The following is a 21,848-nucleotide window of genomic DNA, read 5'->3' on the forward strand; positions in this document are numbered from 1 at the left end:
GGACTGTAAAAGTAGCGAACAAAGGAATTGCGACATTTTGATTAACGATAGTTTACGATCTCAGAAGAATATGGACTATAGTGTCGTAGGAGGAATCTATAGTTTACATAATGGAGACTGTAAAGTTGCAGTATGTAATCAATCTACGAAACCAATAACATTGAAGGCTGGATCCTTGTTTGTACGTGCTGATGCGGTCTCTGTTGTGGAATCTCTAGACGAATCAAAATTAGTTTCTTGCAATAGAATAACTAATCAGGCTACTCTTAGACCATTCAATAAAGATGATATCAAGATGAATCCAAACTTATCTGACGACCAATCAAAGATTCTAGTTGATTTGATCAATAAGTACAGGCCATGTTTTGCTCAAAATTTATCAGAATTAGGGTGTACAGATGCGTCAGAAATGGTTATTGAGCTTAAAGATCAAACACCAGTCGTCTACCGACCATATAGATTGAGTTACACAGAGAGGCAGACAGTTAGGGATATGGTGGCAGAACTTATTGAGAATGATATAGCTGAAGAATCTAACTCTCCATACGCGAGTCCTATTTTATTAGTTTCAAAGAAAAACGGTGGGCGAAGACTTTGTGTAGATTTTAGGGCGCTAAACCAAAAAACTGTCAAGGACCATTACCCAATGCCAAGGATTGAGGACCAGTTAGACATGTTGAATGGGAATAAATATTATTCAAGCTTAGATCTCGCTAGTGGATATTACCAGATACCTATACGAGAAGACTGTAGACCATATACATCTTTTATCACTCCGGATGGGTTATATCAGTTTAAAAAAATGGCATTCGGGCTTGCAAATTCACCTGCCGTATTTCAGCGAACCATAAATAAATATTAGGTAATTCCCGATTTAATTCCACGCTCGCTTATATGGATGATATACTTATACCTGGAAAAGACTTTAATGAACAAATAGTACGATTAGAAAACACATTTACATTGTTATTAGACGCGGGACTAACTTTAAATTTACAAAAATGCAATTTTCTTCAAGAAGAATTAGAATATTTAGGTTATGAAATAAGTGAGAGAGGAATTAAACCGGGAAAAGATAAGATTGCTGCCGTTGCAAGTTTTCCAATACCACAAAACGTACATGAAGTGAGACAATTCATTGGCTTAGCAAGTTACTTTCGAAAGTTTATTAAGGGATTTGCGGTCATAGCTAGACCACTTACCGATTTGACTAGAAAGGACTGTTCTTGGTGCTGGACAGCAGAACAAGAACAAGCATTCCGCCAACTAAAAGAGTCACTTACACGACGACCTTTGTTAGGTATTTATAACCCACAAAGCGAAACGCAGGTACATACTGACGCTAGCAAATACGGGTTAGGAGGAATCTTAATGCAAAGAGACCATACGACAGGCAGTTTCCGACCTATAGCTTATTTCAGGTCGAAAAACTAGCTTAGAAGAACAAAATTACCATGCGTATGAACTAGAAACCTTGGCTGCCATCAGTTCATTACAAAGATTCAGAGTATATTTAGTAGGCTTAAAGTTCACCCTTGTTACTGATTGTAGCGCATTAAGAGCAACTTTTGCCAAGAGAGATCTCGTCCCTCGCGTAGCACGGTGGTGGATTGCAATGCAGGAGTTCGATTTCGAGATTCAATATAAACCAGGTCATACTATGTCTCATGTCGATGCGCTCAGTAGGAACCCTCAGCCTTGTGGACCGGAACCAATTCAAGACCCTATACCTTCAGTTTTGAGAATTACACAGGAAGATTGGCTACTTAGTCTACAGTTAAATGACAGTGAAATTCAGCGTATACGTAAAATTCTTGAAGATAAAGAGTATTCCCAAATAAAAGAGAGTTATTTGATTAAAGATAATAGACTATTTAGAAAAGTAGGAAATGAGTTAAAATGGGTTGTTCCTAAATGTGCAAGATTTCAGTTGTGTAAGTTTAATCATGATGACATTGGTCATTTCAGCGTTGAGAAAACTTTGGAGAAAATAAAACAGGACTTTTGGTTCCTTAAGATGAGACGCTTTATAACCAAGTATGTCCGTGCGTGTATTGAATGTGCATACAGTAAAGAGCCAACGGGACCTAAAGAGGGTCTATTGCATCCGATCCATAAGGTAGATAGGCCCTTTGACACTATACATATTGATCATTTAGGGCCTTTTGTAAAAAGTGCAAAGAGTCAGTCGTATCTCCTGGTATGTGTGGACGCGTTTACGAAATTCTGTTTACTCAAACCACTTCGAAATCTTAAATCTAACTTAACGATTCGAGCCTTAGAAGATATCTTCACGACATTTGGTTATCCCAATAGATTAATTTCTGATCGAGGAACATCCTTCACTTCAAAAGAATTTAAGAATTACTGTGAACGATCAAAAATTAAGCACATCCTTAATGCCGTATGTACACCTCGGGCTAATGGACAAGTAGAACGATATAATCGAACGATACTTGATTCACTGACAGCGTACGCAAATAAGTTAGGTGAACGCTATTGGGATACTATTTTAGGGAAGGTACAGTGGGGGTTAAATAATACCATGAATAAGGGGATTGGCAAAACGCCTTCAGAAGCAATGTTCGGAGTTAGAATGGTCAGTAAAGGCGATAATGCTTTTTCAGAAATATTGCACGAGACACGACCAGTCGGTACCTTAGATGACATTAGAGCAGAAATAAGTTCGCACATTGGGAAAGATCAAGCGTCTCAAAAGATACGGTATGACAGTCATAAGATAAAGGCTAGAACTTATAAAGTAGGAGATCTCGTTAAGATACTAAAACCAACCCCCAGTAATGAAGGTCAAAGTAAGAAATTATTGCCCAAGTTTACAGGACCATTTAGGATTACAAAAGTTCTCGAAAATGATAGGTATGAAATAGCTAGTATTGTAGGGTCTAATATTACACAGAGAAACTATTGTAATGTATGGGCAGCTGATCGTATTAAACCCTGGATAAATACGCAAACTGACGATAATGGTGATGACTGTACAAGTAGCTCTGAATCTGAAAGTAACGAAAATTAGTGAGTTCTTGGTGCACGATTGAATAAAAACTAGAATAAATCATAATGAATTGAGTATAAAATAAATTTATGTGTGTTGTTCAGTTATGATTTTACTGTAAAATAGTGTTCGGAATGATAAGGGCTGGAAATAGTAATTATACTTGTATATACGAGTATGAAGTTGTTGATTGAAGTGGTTAGCATGGCTAAGTAAAAAGAGACAATCGTTGGCAAGTGATATTGAATTGATTTGAATTGGGAGTAATTATCACAGGTTTATCTCAGACTCATAATTCATTATCTCTATGACAGTATTCAAGAATGATTAACTTATTACAGTTATTAGTGATTGCCTTTGATAGTAAATACAGTGCTAAACTGATTTCAAAATATTTAGATGATCAGTATTGTAGTATGGTTAGTAAGGATAGTGTGGTTAGTATAGGCCATATGGCTAGTATGGTTAGTATGGTAGTATGGTAGTATGGTAGTATGGTAGTATGGCAAGTGTGGAACGATGAAGTGAATAATAAGGTTAATGTTGATGATACTGATAATGTGTAGTCCCGATTGAGCGTGATGTAAGTTAATTTATAAAAAAAAAAAGGTAATAATTTATATAATTTCAATTATAATGTAATATGGATTATATTATATTATATTGAATTATAGAAACAGGACTTAATAGCGTATTGAGTTTTAAATTTACCTCCGACGTTTCTATAATTTAGTATAGTGTAAAAATCATGAAAGTTTAAATCAGTATCATGTAATCCAGTTTGTAATCTTAAATATTATATGTATTGTTGACCATGTTAATCGTTAAGTACTCAAGTTTGGGACAAACTTAATGTCAGGAAAGGCCGAATGTAAGAAATAATTTGTTTATTATTTATTTCAAATACGAAACACGTGATCTCGTAAATAGTAAGTGTGTTGGCTAACAAAATACGAGATCACGTGGTTTATGAAAACGGCTGATTGTGACGTCACGTCCGATCGAGGTGGTGCTATTTTCGCCAGGTATAAAATACCTGGACAACTGAGGATCGGGGTCTTTTGCGGTTGAGCTGTGAAGCCGTTCACTAGTTATTAAAATAAGTGCTAAATTGTAAAATATCATTTATTAATAATAATTTAATTATCATTTTGTGGTGAATTATTTGAACATAAATAATAAAACCTTGTGACTGAATTTCTGGTGTTCTACTTTTACCTGATATCTATTATTTATAGTGTTAACGACTGATTAATTAGGTACTTTAGAGTTCAACGCGTGCTCGTAAAAAAAAAAAACAATGAAATGCCTGCGTATAGAAAACCGAGCATTTTACACAACATAATCACACAGAAATATAAATATTCAAAAAGCTACGATAAAAACTTTAATTTATTCCATACATCAATGGCATTGACGTGTCTCTGAATAATAGATATCTAATAAAAGATATATGCATGATAAAATTGATATAAGATGTGTGCACTGTGCATTCATATGTCAACTGCTATACACCGTGGGCTGGTAAAGCCCGACAGATTTTTAAGGTGTATTATGACCGCATTTAGAGACAAAAATGTCATACAAATTTTTCTAAAATCGGTCAGAGATAATGAGAATTCTTGTGAAAAATTGTTTCTGTAATAACTAAGTGAAAAGCGCCTTTTTGCCTGCCACGCTGCCACTATGTGACTTGATTTAGACACACCTACCTACCACACATTAAACACACAGGTATTAAAGTTTTAAAGGAAACTCGCAATTTATTACGAGAATAAACTTATGTTTTTTTTATCGCCAAGATGTAAAAAGAAATAACGTGTCGTATGCAGAAAAGGCATTTTTTTTCTAATTTGAGCAAAACTCATGTAGCATTTTTTGCTTCTTATGACCTCTGGAATGCGTGGTAAAAATCTCTCGGGTTTTGTGAAGCCCATGGTGTATGTATATTGTGTTAACATTTTTTCTTTTTACATAATGCTTGTATCAACTCTCTGAATAATTACTCGAGCTACATACATGTTACTCAGTGACAAACAATGAATAAAAACAGAAACACAAATTCAAATGTTTGTAACAATTCTTTTTTCCAATACTTTAATTACCAATTGTTCTTAAAGCGGTACGTAAGTCAGTCGCCGCATTACTGCACAGATGATTGTTACGGTGTCACGCCCCGCGGTGATCACAATAACAATGATAAGCCCCCGGCCGCGGCCAGCCATTACTTTGCCGGCCGGTGTCGGTAGAGGGTCGCCCTTGAACTAGAAAGGCGAGATTAATGTTGCGAAGGGCAAGGCCCGGTCCCTGCCGAGTGCCGGCCCTCCGACGCGTGCAAGGAATCTAATAACAATCATTTATGTGTGCAAAAGTTCTGCTACTTTATGATAAACCTTCATATTGGATTTGACCATGTCCGCTGATGTAGGTACTCCTGATCCTTCCTGTTTCTTCTATAATAGGGATGATGACACATGTTGAATTTTATAACAAAATCTTGTAAAATAGATAGCAAATGAGCAATTTATCGCATAAATGTGGTTATTAAAATAATGTATGGAGCTGATAAAAAATAATATACGACCTGAATGTTTCAAAATTATTATTTTTTTCCAAAAAGGAATAAAGTAAGGGTACCATTTGATTCCATACATTTTATCCAAAAAAATATTGTGTACGGTTTGTGGGTTCTTTTCACGATAAAAAAAATAGTCAAATTAGGGAAACTACTTATATTTTTAAAGAGGGCGGTACATCCACAAAATACTAGCATAGAGGGACGTGCGGAGAGTGCAACAGCTAATATCGACTGCTTTTAAAACTTGCTCTAGTGCGGTTAACTATCAGGACTGCCCCCGCGCATCCCGCTCTCCCCGGACGTCCCCTAGCTTTAACAAACGTAAAACTGGTATTTAAAACTTAAATCTAATTGCGTCGCTCACATGCCCCACCCCAGTGCTGCCCTAGCAGCACTCTTCTCCTATAGGTATTCGAGCGACGCGTGCGGCGGAACGGGTCAGGACACCCGTCTTCGTCCTTATTCTCACCATTCTGGTTCGTCCGTCTCTCCCAGGCAATGTCTGTTCTATAATGCCTCGTGGCCAGATGTTACGGGGCCCATCAGGGTCGACAATAAGGACTAGGTCTCCCACTTGCAAGGGCCTCTGCTCCTTATTCCATTTTTGTCGCGGCAACAAATCGGGTAACACTTCTCTGACCCAACGTTTCCAATATAGATCGGCAAGCCTCTGAGCTATTCGCCATTGTTTTCTAAGGAAAAACTCGGAGTTATCAAAATTGCCCATTTGAGGTAAGTTCGACGACGAGCCCAAAAGAAAATGGTTTGGTGTCAAGGTCACTGCACTTCCGGCTTCGACAGAGACGTGCGTTAGAGGTCGACTGTTAACAATATTCTCCACCTCGGCTAGTAAAGTGTTATATGTCTCTTCCCTGGGCGCGCGTTCTTTCAGGACGATTTTCAGTGAGCTCTTTACGCTTTTTATAAGTCGCTCCCATGCCCCACCCCAGTGTGGGCTGGCGGCGGGAATAAACGTCCATTTGGTCCCATTATTTATGGCAGCGTTGCGAACCTCTTCATTATTTTTCAGTTCCTGAAGTGCCCTTTTTAGTTCTACGTCGGCTCCACGAAGATTCGTTCCATTGTCTGAAAATATGTGTTGAGGCCATCCCCTCCTCGCGGCCATACGACGGAGGGCCATAATTAAGGCATCGGTAGTCAAGGAAGCGACGGTTTCCAAATGAATAGCCCGAACGGTTAAGCATGTGAAAATCACACCGTACCTCTTCTCCCGCCGTCTCCCAATAGCCACCTCTTGCGGACCGAACAGGTCTATTCCGCAGAAGGTGAATGGTCGCTGGTGATGAGCCATCCGTGCTTCAGGTAAGTTACCCATCCTTGGAATTTCTGGTCTGCTTTTCTTTATTCTGCAGACCATACATTTAGACGCAATATTTTTTACTGTTGGGCGAAGTTTAATAATCCAATATTTTTGTTTAAGGTTGTTCACCACAGTCTCTTGATTCTGATGAGCCGCGCTGACATGGTAAGACTTCACAATCAATCTAGTTATGTAATCTTTTCCATCTAGGATTATAGGCCTTTTTGTTTCAGGTGACACATCGGCAGCAGCATCAATTCGGCCCCCGACGCGCAAGACTCCGTGCTCATCAAGGTAAGGTGATAAGGTAAGTAGTTTACTACTTTTTTCCATGTATTTTCCTTGTTTCAGAATTTTAATTTCTTCACTAAACGATTGCGCCTGTGATTGTCTTATCAGCAGGCGCTCGGCTTCCTCCATTGTCTCGTAATTATTATTATCGGTAAGTTTTCGACATTTTTTTATAAACTCCAAAACAGCGTGAGTACTTCGGAGTAGGCGCAACCACGATGAAAATCGCGTAGGCTCAGGTACAGGTAAGTCAATATACTCATTATTTACCATTTGTATAATGTTAACACACTCTAATTCATTGTCATTTATTGCAGGTTGTAAACAATCCTTCGGCCAAGTGCGCTCATTATCGTATAAGAAAACCGGTCCGTGTAGCCACTGATTTTGCAGAATCGACACATCGTACGCTTCCCTTGTTGCTATGTCCGCTACGTTAAGGTGCGTAGGGACGTACTTCCACTCATCACTGCAGGTAAGTTCATCTATTTCGCCTAAGCGATTAGCTATATACGGCTTATAAGTGCGACATTTGTTTCTGATCCAGTGTAAAGTCGTAGATGAGTCACTCCAGAATATTTTGCGATTAGGTTTTATTTTATGCTCTTTTATTATAGTGTCAGCCAGTCTAGCAGCAAGGACAGCAGAATTTAGTTCAAGTCGAGGAATGGACGTCATTTTATTCGATGAAATTCGGCATTTGCTTGCCACAAATGCGATGTACACATGTGCGTTGCTTTCCCAGCGCCAGTACGCAACGGTACACATAGCCTTAACAGACGAATCGCAAAACAAATGTAATTGTAGATTCGTATAGCATGCAGCGGGCGATGGTTCTAAGTTCAGCGGCTGCACCGGCGCGGGCGCGCCATCCTTGTCTCGCTCACTAGAGGTACCGGCCGCCGCCGCGATCGAGTCTGTCTCGTTCACTCCCGTGACTCCCATATGCGCTGCGTTATAGTAAAATCTCGGCAGCCGTATGTTACGTAATGACTGTAAACAACTTATCCAATTGCACCATTTTTCATATATCTTGTTAGGTATTTCCATATCCCAATCTATGTTTTCTTGCCAACATAATTGTAGAATCATTTTGCCATTAACAGTAAACGGAGATAGAAATCCATAGACATCAAATATGGACATAACAACTCGCAAAATGTCCCGTTTCGTCGGTCTTTGTGTTCCGTTGATAATATTTTCAGGAATCTTCTTAAATGAAACGTCAAAACCCAGTACATCTTCATGCGGAAACCAGATTAAGCCGAGAGTTCGTTCGCTTTGATATTGTTCTCCGGTTTTAAACTTTACAGCTGCTTCGCCGAGAGTTGATTTTGGCATGGACTCGAGAACTTGTTTACTATTAGAAGTCCAGTTACGTAATTCGAAGCCACCTTGCTGATGAATTGATTTTATATCTCTTATCAACTCAATAGCGGTTTTTTCATCTGGTAGGCTGTCTATATAATCGTCAACGTAGTGTTGGTTGTATATAGCTTCGCAGGCAGGTAACATCGTTGGCTCGAAACGCTGAGCATTCTTGTTTTTTATATATTGGGCTACGAAGGGGCTACAGTTAGCTCCGAATATTAGCGAAGTCATGACGTAGGTTTTCACTGGTCCCTTGGGGTCGCTTCGGTATAAAAACCGTAGTGCATTTTGGTCCTCTTCTCTGATTTTGACTCGTAAAAACATATCTTTTATGTCGGCAGTTACACCAATCCTTTGCTCTCGGAACCGCAACATTATTCCAAACAGTGACCTCAGTAGGTCGGGGCCCTTAAGTAGGTAATGGTTTAGCGACAATCCATTTGTTTCAGCGGCGCAGTCAAAAACAAGCCGGAGGCGCTTCTTATTTTTATTATCCACTCCAAAATGTGGTAGGTACCATGTTTTGCTAGTTACTGTGGTATCCTTTAACTCTTGTGCGTAGTCATTGTCAAACAGGTGCTGGACGCGCTCATTGTATCTCTCTCTATAGCCATCACATCTCTGCATCTTGCGCTCCACTCCCTTAAGGCGCGACATTGCATGAGGAAAAGAGTCAGGCAATTCACAATGCTCATTCTTCCAGGGGAGTCCAACGTACCACCGCCCATCAACAAGTTTAGACGTTTTGTCAAGTTTTTCTATGGCGCATACGTCGTTATAGTTCTCACGGGGTTTACTAGTTACGCCCAATGAGTCATACGTGAAAGAACGACGTACTTCTTCATGTAGATCTTGCAGCAGTCGTTTGTGCTCAGTCGCGTCATCGGTGACGTCATTATTGCAGATAAACAGAGTTGAGTGCAGCGCGGGCACAGCTGACGACATACGGGCGGGAACTCTTCCATGTATGCACCAACCAAGAGGTGTGCGAGTGGCACAGGGCTCGTCAGGACTACCAACGACGATTTCCAAAGGTAACTGCAAGTGGTAGAAGTCTTGGCCTATCAGTATTTCTGGTTTTAAGTTTTCATCACAGAAATTATTTTTGAGTCCTTGTAAATGAGTAAATTTGTCACAATTCACTAAGTTCGTGTTATAGTTCGGTAGGTCAAGGTCGTTAACACTTTGCGCGGTAAGCGTAAACTTTTGTCGATTTTTGTTAGATATAGTTATATCCACGAGATAAGATTCGCACACTAGCTCAGAGTTCTTCCACGCGCCACGCACACGCATGCACTCGCGACGGCCGCGCGCCCCCACCCGTTGGGCGAGGTCTGCGCTTATCATAGTAACCGAGCTGCCGTCGTCAAGCAAACAACTGGTGCTAATCACACCACAGGGTCCATGGATATATATGGGCACTACTTTTAATAAACCCTTTCGAGTAGAAAATGAGTTCATGTGCGTCACTACTTCCGTATTAGGCTCCGCTTCAATCTCTGTCACTTGCACTGTACTATTATTGTCCTCATTTTGTTTCTCATTAGGCACAAAATGCAATAACCGGTGATGCGCTAATCCACAGTTGTTTACATCGCAGGCCGCTGCGGGACAAGTATTTCGATCGTGATGTGATAACAAACACTTGTAGCATAAACCGCGGCGTTTAACGTATTGCCAACGATCTTTGCGTAAAGATTTTTTAAACTTTTTACACTGCGGCAAATCATGTTTAGCTGTTTTACAGTAACGGCACATATTTAGTTCATTTTGTCCACTTTGCACTAATACAGTCTGCGCGTTAAAGTCACTCTTATCGTGATATTTATTACGTTTAAAATTGTCCGGACGTGTGTTTAATAATGTAGCACTGCAGGTAGACACTTTGAGCGCTTCTTCGTGAAGAAAATTAGCCAATAAGTCAAATCTAGATGTAGTTCCTTCAATGATGCGTTGATAACTATAATCTGCCCATTTTGATAACAATATGGTAGGCAGCTTTGACAACACAATAGTGACTAGACTCATTCCTTGTAGGTATTCATCACGTTTTAGGGCACGTACGGCAGCGACGTAATTTCTTATTTTATTCGAAAACACAATGATTTCTTTGTGATAATCAGGGGTCATTGTGCCTAATCGTTTGATTTCGTAGACAATCCGGGATAAAATGACGTCAGGGTTCCCGAATTGTAACTCTAAGGTTGACATTAGTATTTCTGGAGATGTGGTACTGATAAGTAGGGCATTCACTGCGTCCTTGGCGGGTCCACGAAGACATTTCCTTAGGCGCCATAGGTTCTCACTATCGCTAAATTTGCAGACTCGGGTAGACTCGTCGAATGCAGATTTAAATTGAAGCCACTCCATAGGGTCTCCAGTAAATATTGGTAACTCTTTAGGTGTGCTGATGCGGCTTAGCAAATTAGAATTGTTGTTTTGGTTGCAAACAGAAGTGGACATTATATCCTTAAGTACACAGGCTAACTGTTGAATTGGACCATCGGTGCCGGAATCCATATCGGCCGGCGGGCGCAGCAAGCCTGAAGATTGACCTTGATTAGCGGCGTGCTGCGATTCCAACTCTAAATTACTGCGTTCTACCCACTTAGCAACCTCACTTCGATTATCGGTTTCCGACGGGGGACTGTATTCTTCTTCTAATTCGGCAAGGTCCGCTTCTAAGCGTTTATCGATAAGCTGCATTTCTATTCGTGCTTTCTTTTCGGCCGCCTCCAGTTCCAACTTCTTTCTACGAGCCTCGATGGTAGATGAAGACGATTTCCGGGACAAAGACTTATGGGAGCCGGGCATTTCCGACTTTGTACTTCGGGATTTTAACACCATTGGTTTATCAGGATGCACTGTTTGTGATTTCTTCTCGACTGACTCCAATTCTAGCTTTCTGCGAGCCTCCATAGAAGATGTAAATGATTTCTCAGACCCAGGTTTATGGGAGCCAGGCAACATGTCAGCTTTTAACATCTCGGATTTCTCACTTCGTACTTCCAATAAATTGTCCGGTTGCACTTTAGTTTCATCATTTATAGCTGCACTTGTACACGGCTCATTTTGCACGGCTTCCTTTCTCTCCTGTTCTCTTCTTACAGTTCCACGGGTTTTGACCATTATTTTCGACGGTGGCGTGAAGAACATCAAGATCCGGCTCGAAGACCACTTTGTACGGTTTGTGGGTTCTTTTCACGATAAAAAAAATAGTCAAATTAGGGAAACTACTTATATTTTTAAAGAGGGCGGTACATCCACAAAATACTAGCATAGAGGGACGTGCGGAGAGTGCAACAGCTAATATCGACTGCTTTTAAAACTTGCTCTAGTGCGGTTAACTATCAGGACTGCCCCCGCGCATCCCGCTCTCCCCGGACGTCCCCTAGCTTTAACAAACGTAAAACTGGTATTTAAAACTTAAATCTAATTGCGTCGCTCACATATTGTATAGCAAATATCGCAATATTTCACCGACAAAATCGCAATTTTAATGTTTTTCGTACTTCAAGATCACCAATCACCAAGAGCGACGTCACGTTTGCTTATCGTTTTGTTGGGAGCGTGTCGCAACTGTCGCGAGTGAAGTACGACTGTCGGACTTTGACTATCATTTCCGACTTTTGTATTGCTTTAATGCAATGGGTCCCATATAGACATTTGATTCTAAAAACGAACCTGAACGATTGATACCATTAATAAAAAAACATCTAGCCTATTCCCTTCATATGTATATTTTGGAATAAGTTGATAATAGGAGGATCGAAAGGAGATTAAGTAAACTCATACATTGCCGAAGATGTGTTGTATTCATGGTTTACAAGTATATAGAAGCGGGTAAAACTGAACATAACTTATTTATAGGCTAATATTGCTTACATGCTATTTATACAATTACGTGCGTCGCATATTTATGTTGCAGGCAGTAACGTATAGTTACTGTTAATATGTTAATTTAGGCATATAGTACAATTTATATACGATGAGCATTTCGAGATTATATTTTTCTATACTCTATTTACATCGCACCCACCTACCTACCACCTACCTACCTACGAGTAAGTACATCGGTGTCAGATTTTCAATCCCAGTATCGGGGGTCGCGACCGCAACCCTCTTCACGCTGTCAGCGGTGCCCGCAGTATCACTACCGCGATATGTTGTCTTGTCTACATAGGTCACCTCACGTAAACGGAGCATTATACAGCAAAAACTTGCGGTCGAGTGTCTGTGATCAAAAAAAAATTATCGTCAAGGCTCATAGATTAATAAATTTCATAAACGTAAAACAACTTAATACTGAACACTATTTTTAACCCCCGACGCAAAAGGAGGGGTGTTATGCGTTCGACGCCATGTCTATCTGTGTGTCTGTCTGTGGTGGCATCGTATCTCTCAAACAGACAGACCGATATCGATGCGGTTTTTTTACGTCAAAGCGAGTATCCTTGCGGTGGTTTTTAACCTTGTTTGATAAAAATCGATCCAGCAGTTTGAAGCATCAGCATCAGCTCTTATCCAAAATAATGTAAGGTAGGCTAAACACTATTTTCCATATATTCGTTTCGTTTTAAATAATAATAATATTTGACGACCGGTCTGACCTAGTGGGTAGTGACCCTGCCTGTGAAGCCGATGGTCTAAGGTTCCTATCCCGGTAAGGGCATTTATTTACTTAGCCAATTTGTGTAAGAATGTCCCTGTAATATTTATTTATTTATTTAATATAGCCAAGAAGCCTGGCATTGTGATAATAGATCGATCTCAGGGCCGTGCTCGTCGATATCACGTCGTCCCCCATGATGAGAATCTCGTGAAAGCCGAGAAGGACTAGACCTGTAAGTACGAGTACCTAGACTTGGCTCACTAGATAACCGCCATGTGGCATGTTGAGTCGACGATCATTGTCCTCATAGTCGTTTCAGCGAACGGTCTCGTTGCGAAGTGTCTCAATCAACATCTTGAGAGACTCCCGCTAGGTGGCTGGATCAAAGGTCAGACGCAGAAGGCGGTAGCTTGGGCCCTGCCCTGCTGGAGGCGGCACCCTATGTTAGGTTTTTTATAATATGTTTATATATGTATTTCTATATTGTTGTTATATGATTTTTTGTATTTTATTTTAATTGTCATATTACAAAATGCCTACCCTGATATGAAAAATAAATAAATGGATATCATTATCAATATCAGTTGGCGTACATGGATCGCGACTATCGTACCACCTCGCGCCTTAGGACCAGTCAGTTGCAGTCTACATTATTTACATTACGACAGATCTTGTTTATGTCTGTCAGGTTTTGTGGAAAACTCATGTCGACGCAACCGAAATTCCGAAGCCCAGTCTTACTCATGTTCCATTTGGGGCTGAGATCTGTGTGGCGATGGATGGTTACTGTCGCGTATATTGCGTCCAGGAGATTAATCTGCACCACAACTTCCCCCCTTCCAATCCTTGCCTCCTCACCCGCGCCTGAACTGAAGCCGCCTACCTAATTGTACAATATTCTACAAATCTACAACACCGCTCGCGCTGCTTTTTCGACGAATCAACGTCTTGCGATCTTAGCACTGAGCTACCGCCAACCACATTTATTGGTCCGATTGTTTCTCAGAACGATAGAGAGAGACAAATAACAAAATTTTAATTTACGATGCTCGCGGTAGGCCCTGTCCTCACGAATCTCACGATTCTTTTATTGCCTTAGATTAGCATATTGCCACCGCGGGGCGCTCGGCGCGTGCCACCGCCGAGTTATCGCCGACATATTATATTACGGCTGTTATAAGCGTTAAGTTAACGGCCACGTTTACGACGCAGTTAAACGTGACTTTAAACAGTTTAAACCACGAACGACGCGAGATGAAGACGTTCGGTGCAGACTTCTTTTAATTACGATGGCGTAATGGGCTACATTCATTTACTTTTTAATGATCCGCCGCTTCAAACTTTGTATCTTCTTAACCACAATGGAAGAAGACGGAGATGCATACGTTCAAGATAAAACGATGTTTGTGTCGTACATATATTAATCTGTAGAATGGGTTAAGCGGTAGCAAATTATTTGTGATGCATATTAGGCAATGGTTCTTAAGTAGGTTCTTATAGGAGTTCTGGGTAATGTCTAACCTATGCGAGAAAATTACGCTGCTATAATTTTAACGGTACCATTCAAACTAAAAAATAAATTTAGAGGTGTATGATCATACAATTAGAAGTTTTACGTGCCTGTCAAGTTATCCTGTATGTTATGCCTGTCAATCATTGCTCTCAATTAATCCAGGAGCTTGTGTTGTAAGCCGTGCGTGCCGCCAACGTTCCACTGAAAGTACTGAAACCAATTTACGAACTCAAACTACCGCGTAATACCGCCAGTAAGAATTCACAAACACTGCGCTACATTTATTCATAAATACCTGTTTACTTACTTATAAGAGATTTGATACACGCATTACTGAAATGAGGTTGCAAGCTTAAGTAATAGGTACATGAGTAGTAGTAGATACTGCCGCGGTAACCACTTTCAGATTCTCGTGTGGCGTTCTAAGGGCTTGTTACCACCGTATGTCGGGTATTATGACTTAAGTGTACGTTCGTCTTTTTTCCATTATTATGGTTATTAGATACAGATATAATTGTGATAATTTGTGTGTTGTAAGTTGTCTCAGGGTGGTCAATATTGAGTTGTGTTTGTGTTGCAGAGTACTACGCCGCAACCGCATCTCGCACATCGAGGAGCGCGCGTTGGCCGGCGCGCCGGCGCTGCAGGTGCTGTGAGTATCCAACAGTATCATAACAAATGGTTTACTTGTCACTACTTATAACTCATCACACCGTATTATTAACCAGCTATGCCAGCGGTTTGTTGTAAAAAACGAGGACAGCAATACTTCCCGCTTTTTTATTAGGGTTCCATAGTTAACTATAAGAGTTATACCTGTTATAAGTAGTTTCGCCATGTCGTCAGTCGGTCCGTCCGCAGTTTTACTCCGTGATCGTTAGTGCTAAAAAGCTGCAATTTGGCATGGACACATGAATCATGCATGGCGATAGAACGGTAGAAGAAAAACCATTAAAAAAAAGGTTTTTTGGGAACCTCCCATTCAAAATGTTTCTTTTTGTTTTTTTTTTTTTTACTTTTATGCAATGGTGTAGGGTATCGTTGGAATACATAAATTAGATAGTTCAAAACGAATAAGGGTCTCTAAAATAATCGCTCCGAAAGAAAAACATGTCCCTCCCCCTCTAACTTGAACCATGAGAACCATAAAATTTGAACCATGAGTCCAAAAGATACAGCATAATAAATACTTTCAATGAAAACTATAGCGAACATGATCGGTCCAGACATATTTCTCTTCTTCGTAAAAATACGTATTACAAAGCGCTGCGAAGGTACTCCCTTATGCTTGTAATGTACATACAATTACATGATATGATAGTTACTAATAGCCCCCGTTTACCCAATTCCGACAGAATGATAACTATGGCACCCTACTCTTAGCATGGCCCGACATGCTCTTGGTCAATTTTTATTTGACTTATGTTGGATAAGGATTATAAGCCTTTTACCGTAGTAATAATAACTCTGCCGTTCCAAGCCCAGTCTAAACTGCCTGAACAGTTTCGCAAACAGCTTTAAACTTTTATCTGAAGCACATGAACCCTGGCAACCAGGGAGCGACGCGACGCCTTTTACCTAATAGCATTCACTTTGATTTAAAGCCACACACCTGTTTGATGAAGGAGACCTGAGCTCATTTTCAGAGTTAGATAAAGTACGAACTGACCAACTGTGTATAATAGGAATTTTAGGTATACGTATGTAAAGTTGGTAAATCAAGGCAATTAGGTAAAGGACTATGTGAGAATAAAATAATTCTAAATACATATTTATGGAGCTGCTCACCAAATTACACGAGGGTCATATGAAATCATTTCTGCCCAGGCTGGAACGGAGACCTTCTCTCTCGCTCGGTCAAAAATACTCACAAACGTCAGTGAACTTAAAAAAATCTTTTTAAATTTAATCTTATTCTGAATACAGGAACGTAATTTGCCTTACCTGCCTAATAAGTGGTTTTCGATAGGAGAGTTTTAAAGTTAACGAGACTCGTGACTCGTGAACGAAATCCGTTTCCACAAATTGTGCATAAATGATAGTCTCTCGAGACGGAACACAAATAGTACTTACTCTCTGAATCACTGCGGCGGTTACACTCATTACGGGAATCATCTCCAGAGATCGAACAGGGTTAATTCGAACTTACAAATCTTAACTTTGGTTTGATAATATTGTTTTGAACTTTTGACACTCGAAGTGCATAGCGCGTTTGTACAGTACGGCCAACGAAGTACAAAGTCAAGTATATATATACTCGTATGTTATAATTATGTAATATTTATTATTGCGCGACTTGCACGTACTGATGTGCCGTCGGATTTTTTCCAAAATTGCAAAATTGCCACATGAAAAAGTTCGGTAACTTCTCATAATATATGGGAATCGAAATTTTCTATTTCTAAAATGAAAGTTTCCTTTGTTTCCTGTGAACTTTTCTTAAAATTGCCGAGTACTGTTCCAACTTTTTGTAAATTTTCTGCAACTTGCACATATGTACGAGAAGTTGCGAGCAAGGTGCACTGGTCCTAATAAAGCTACAAGTTACAATTTTGTAGTTTAATTAAACTGGCAACATCGGACAAACAAGCGTCTTGACAAACCGTGTCAATGTTTCAGTTTTGTGTAAATGATATTATAAAATAAAACCCTGGACGCGAGGGATGTCCGTCACCGCAAACGGTTAAGATAAGAGGAAAGGGTCACCACTCCATGTTTACGAGCGCTCCCCATCGTGGAACGACGCGAGACGACTCCGACACGACACCATAAAGATACCGATCTTAGCCAATTTGGGCAATTTGTGTACACATTTCCGTCTTATCTGTATTTGCCGTAGACCGCGGAATAAAGTAGGCAATAGTAGATAGTGCGGGTGAATAATAAAGCCGTTCATCACGCCGGCTACCTCCCTCCCCTGTAACCCCCCCCCCCCGGCAGGCTCAGCCTTCGACCCCGAGGCCCGAGCACTAAGCCTGCGAATTTATATTACTTACTTCTTGGCATCGTTGTTTATGGGAGGTCCTCTGCTGTTGACACCTGCGCGAAAACGCTATTTCACGCTTCCCTTATTTTAAATTTTGTACGGGTCATAAAAACGCTCGCGAGCAGCTTATCTTAATCCTGTATCCTACTTTTAAACGAGCAATATTTGTATTAAGGTGACATTGCCACCGTTTACCCTGATATTGTGTAAGAAATGTCTACTAATGTTCGATATGAGCTGAGAAGTTCACAGACAAGGCTTTAACTAAACGAATAGCAATTTTCACTCATATGGTTGTTTGACAAATAATAACGCAAAACGAGCTTTGCAAACGGCAATCTCGTGCGTGAGTCGTATCGTAGCGGGGATAATATCCCATATCGCGCGTTCCGCGGCTGCAGCGCGCGTGACTCGCCAACAAATTGCCGACGAGGGAATGGAGCTATGCAGCTGACGATAAACGCTTACTTTGCTGCTCGTTTCGGTGTACATATTACTCGCTGTAAACATTTGCTTTGTTGTAAGACAGTGGTCATTTGTGTATTTTAAGGCGAATGATGTATATGAGGTTGAAATGGTTTGTAATACCTGTCCTGAGACCCGATAAAAAAATACGTTGGCATAAAAGCCGAGAGTCCTTTATAAAAGTAAGTCTGCTATAAAGAAATTTATTTATTCATTTATTATTTATTTATAAAGAAATTAGCATTATTGAGTCCTGAACTTGCTATCGTTAGAATTATGTATGTATGTATGTATGTCACTTTATTGCACATAAACAGGTTAACATAAAACTGATAAAACAAAACAAAAAAAATGTTATGTACAAAGGCGAACTTATCCCTAAAAGGGATCTCTTCCAGCTAACCTTTGCGAAAGGATCAAACACTAACAGGTGAAAGACAAATCAATATTTCCAGTAGCAATATGAGAATTTTGGATACACATAAAAGTAGCACGAGATAATTAAGGTTTATATTGAACGTGTCGGTTATAATGAACGTGTCGGTTATAATGAACGTGTCGGTTATTCGCTAGAAAGTTGTATTTATATTCTATGAGGAATATTTAAAGCTTGTTTTTGTTTAATACTTACTCGACGACCGGTTTGGCCTAGTGGGCAGTGACCCTGCCTACGAAGCTGATGGTCCCGGGTTCAAATCCTGGTAAGGGCATGTATTTGTGTGATGAGCATGGATATTTGTTCCTGAGTCATGGGTGTTTTCTATGTATTTAAGTCTTCTTCTTCCTCGCGTTGTCCCGGCATTTGCCACGGCTCATGGGAGCCTGGGGTCCGCTTGACAACTAATCCCAAGATTTGGCGTAGGCACTAGTTTTTACGAAAGCGACTGCCATCAGACCTTCCAACCCAGAGGATAAACTAGGCCTTGCTGGGATTAGTCCGGTTTCCTCACGATGTTTTCCTTCACCGAAAAGCGACTGGTAAATATCAAATGATATTTCGTACATAAGTTCCGAAAAACTCATTGGTACGAGCCGGGGTTTGAACCCGCGACCTCCGGATTGCAAGTCGCACGCTCTTACCGCTAGGCCACCAGCGCTTCATTTCTATGTATTTAAGTATTTATAAATATTTATATATTATATATATCGTTGTCTCAGTACCCTCAACACAAGCCTTATTGAGCTTACTGTGGGACTTAGTCAATTTGTGTAATAATGTCCTATAATATTTATTTATTTATTTGGGCTTTATAAATATCTCTCGGCGTTAATGGGACTAAAATTCTTCACTTTGATCGCTAAAATATGTCATTTTAATTTTTTTTATCAGATAGATATCTGATTCTTTTTGATTAAGACAATAAAACCAAAGGACTTCTGAAAATGTTTTTATATTTAAAAATCACAGAACTCTTCTATTAAAAACAAATATCAAAAACGTTCTTTATGAACTTATTTCAGTAAAAAACTTACGTAGCTAAATAAGAAAAAACTTAATTCATACACAGATAAAAAAGATATCTTAATTCAAAACGCAAAACTCTCTTGCGCACGGTTGCTTAGATAAAATAATAAATTGCTTAGTCCAATAAATATGTCTTGAGTTAAATACAACATAATTTTTTAAAGGAGAATAAAAAATATTTAGTTTTATCTTTACACATTTTTAAGGCATGGTAGTGATTTGAGTTAAGATATTAATTATTCGCCGCAAGAAAAGAAGTCTTAGCAAGAGATATAGCACGCTCTTAAAAAACGGTTTTATCTTGAGTAACTCTACCTCAAACCAAAAATATTACCAAATTCCAAAGAAGAAGCACCAAAATTTTCCTTTGAGACTTTAAGTTTTTAGACAAGAGCGATAAATTCTTGGTTTGATGTTTTCAACCTACAGTCAAGAGCCAAAGCTATTTCAAAGAAGAAGCACCAAAATGTTGCTTTGAGACTTAAGTTTTTACGCAAGAGCGATTAATTCTTGGTTTGATGTTGTCAATATACAGTCAAGAGCCAAAGCTATTTAAAAGAAAAAGCACCAAAACTTTGGTTTGAGACTTTTACATAAAATAGTATCAATAAATTTGATGAAGAGGACAAAAGCCCTGGTGGCCTAGCGGTAAGAGCGTATGACTTGCAATCCGGAGGTCGCGGGTTCAAACCCCGGCTCGTACCAATGAGTTTTTCGGAACTTATGTACGAACATTTGATATTCACCAGTCGCTTTTCGGTGAAGGAAAACATCGTAAGGTAACCGGGCTAATCCCAATAAGGCCTCTCTAGTTTAACCCTCTGGGTTGAAAGGTCAGATCAGATGACAGTCGTTTTCGCAAAAACTAGTGCCTACGCCAATTCTCGGGATTAGTTTCCAAGCCCACCCCAGGTTCCCATGAGCCGTGGCAAAATGGCACAACGCGAGGAAGAAGAAAAAGATGAAGAGGATTATTGAAAACTACAAAGATTTCAACGGATGACGAAAATCATGTTGGTTTAAGAAAATTCATTCTTTATTCAAGACATACTAAACTTGGCGCTAAGAGATTTCAGCTCTAGATGTAAATAATATCATATTTCACATTGAGTAACGTACTCTTGAACCAATGCTTTTTCTTGTTTTTATGGAGAAATATAATTCTCAATTCAATTATAAGTATCTAACCCCAAGAAACAAAGTTTCTTGGCACAAGTTCTTTAAGTATTGCACTAAGACAGTTAGGTTCAATTTAAAAAATACAATACTTAAAACAAAACGTAAACGCTCTTGGTGAGAATAATGAGCTTTTTAAAAAAAAAACTTTTCATAGCTCGGATAGAGAATTTAATTTTTTAGCTTAAATAATAAACTTTGAAATATTTTATATCTTGATGCAAGAATTTTAGTGTTTCCTTATATAGGAAACACAAAATGTCTTGACACAAGAGTATTTACTTGGCTGGAGTTTCTGTGTAGATTCAAAAGATTCAAAGATTTTTATGTGTACAACATAGGTAGATAATATACATACATAGGTAGGTGTCTCACATTATAATATTTGATAAAAGGTAATAGATTAGATTAGATTAGATTAGATTCATTTATTTCTTATTGGAAATGTACATTATATTTTACATGTCAAAATAAAATGCATTCACAAAAAGATCGTCACAGTATAATTAAAACAAAAAATATCACTTGGCTAATCCGCGAAAAGATAACGCGCTAGTCAATCAGTGGTAATCCGTTATACTTACTTGCGTATTTTTACATGCAATTAATGTTCCCACCCTCCCACCGCAAAAATAAATACACAACTCACCACCAACTGACTACTTTTGGTGATGGGTTGTTATATTTATTTGCGTATTTATTTTTGCGCAAAGTAACGCTCTATTCTATTCATTAAAGGTAATAATATATCTTTGCTTATAAATTTGTGTTAAAAGTTTATAATATTTAAATTAAAATAACTTTTCATCGTATGTTAATATGTAATTACAATTAGTTCCGCAAAGTAACTTGTTTTAATCAAGTGTGAGGTCTTTATTAACATAATCTGCAAGGGTCTTATAAAGTACGAGTACATATAGATATAAACGTAAACAGCATTAGAATTAACATATTCATATTATTTATTCACTATATTAATAATATTACATGTCATTTTTACATTAGTAGATTGTATAAGAAGTATTCGAGATAAGTAATAATATATAAGTAATGATTT

At 39.2% G+C, this 21,848-nt stretch overlaps 1 protein-coding gene across 3 annotated transcripts in view; it reads left to right on the forward strand.

Moving 5' to 3' along the window:
- The window catches only part of LOC133524688 (lutropin-choriogonadotropic hormone receptor), a 90,662-nt gene that overhangs the window by 47,922 nt on the left and 20,892 nt on the right, over window positions 1-21,848 (forward strand). For all 3 annotated transcript variants that reach the window (XM_061860809.1, XM_061860810.1, XM_061860811.1), the window contains one exon: window positions 15,280-15,351. In XM_061860809.1, coding sequence (XP_061716793.1) covers window positions 15,280-15,351 — 72 coding nt within the window. The remainder of the gene's footprint in view (window positions 1-15,279; window positions 15,352-21,848) is intronic.

This window comes from Cydia pomonella, chromosome 14 (genome assembly GCF_033807575.1).
Source record: "Cydia pomonella isolate Wapato2018A chromosome 14, ilCydPomo1, whole genome shotgun sequence".
Classification (NCBI taxonomy): Eukaryota; Metazoa; Arthropoda; class Insecta; order Lepidoptera; family Tortricidae; genus Cydia; species Cydia pomonella.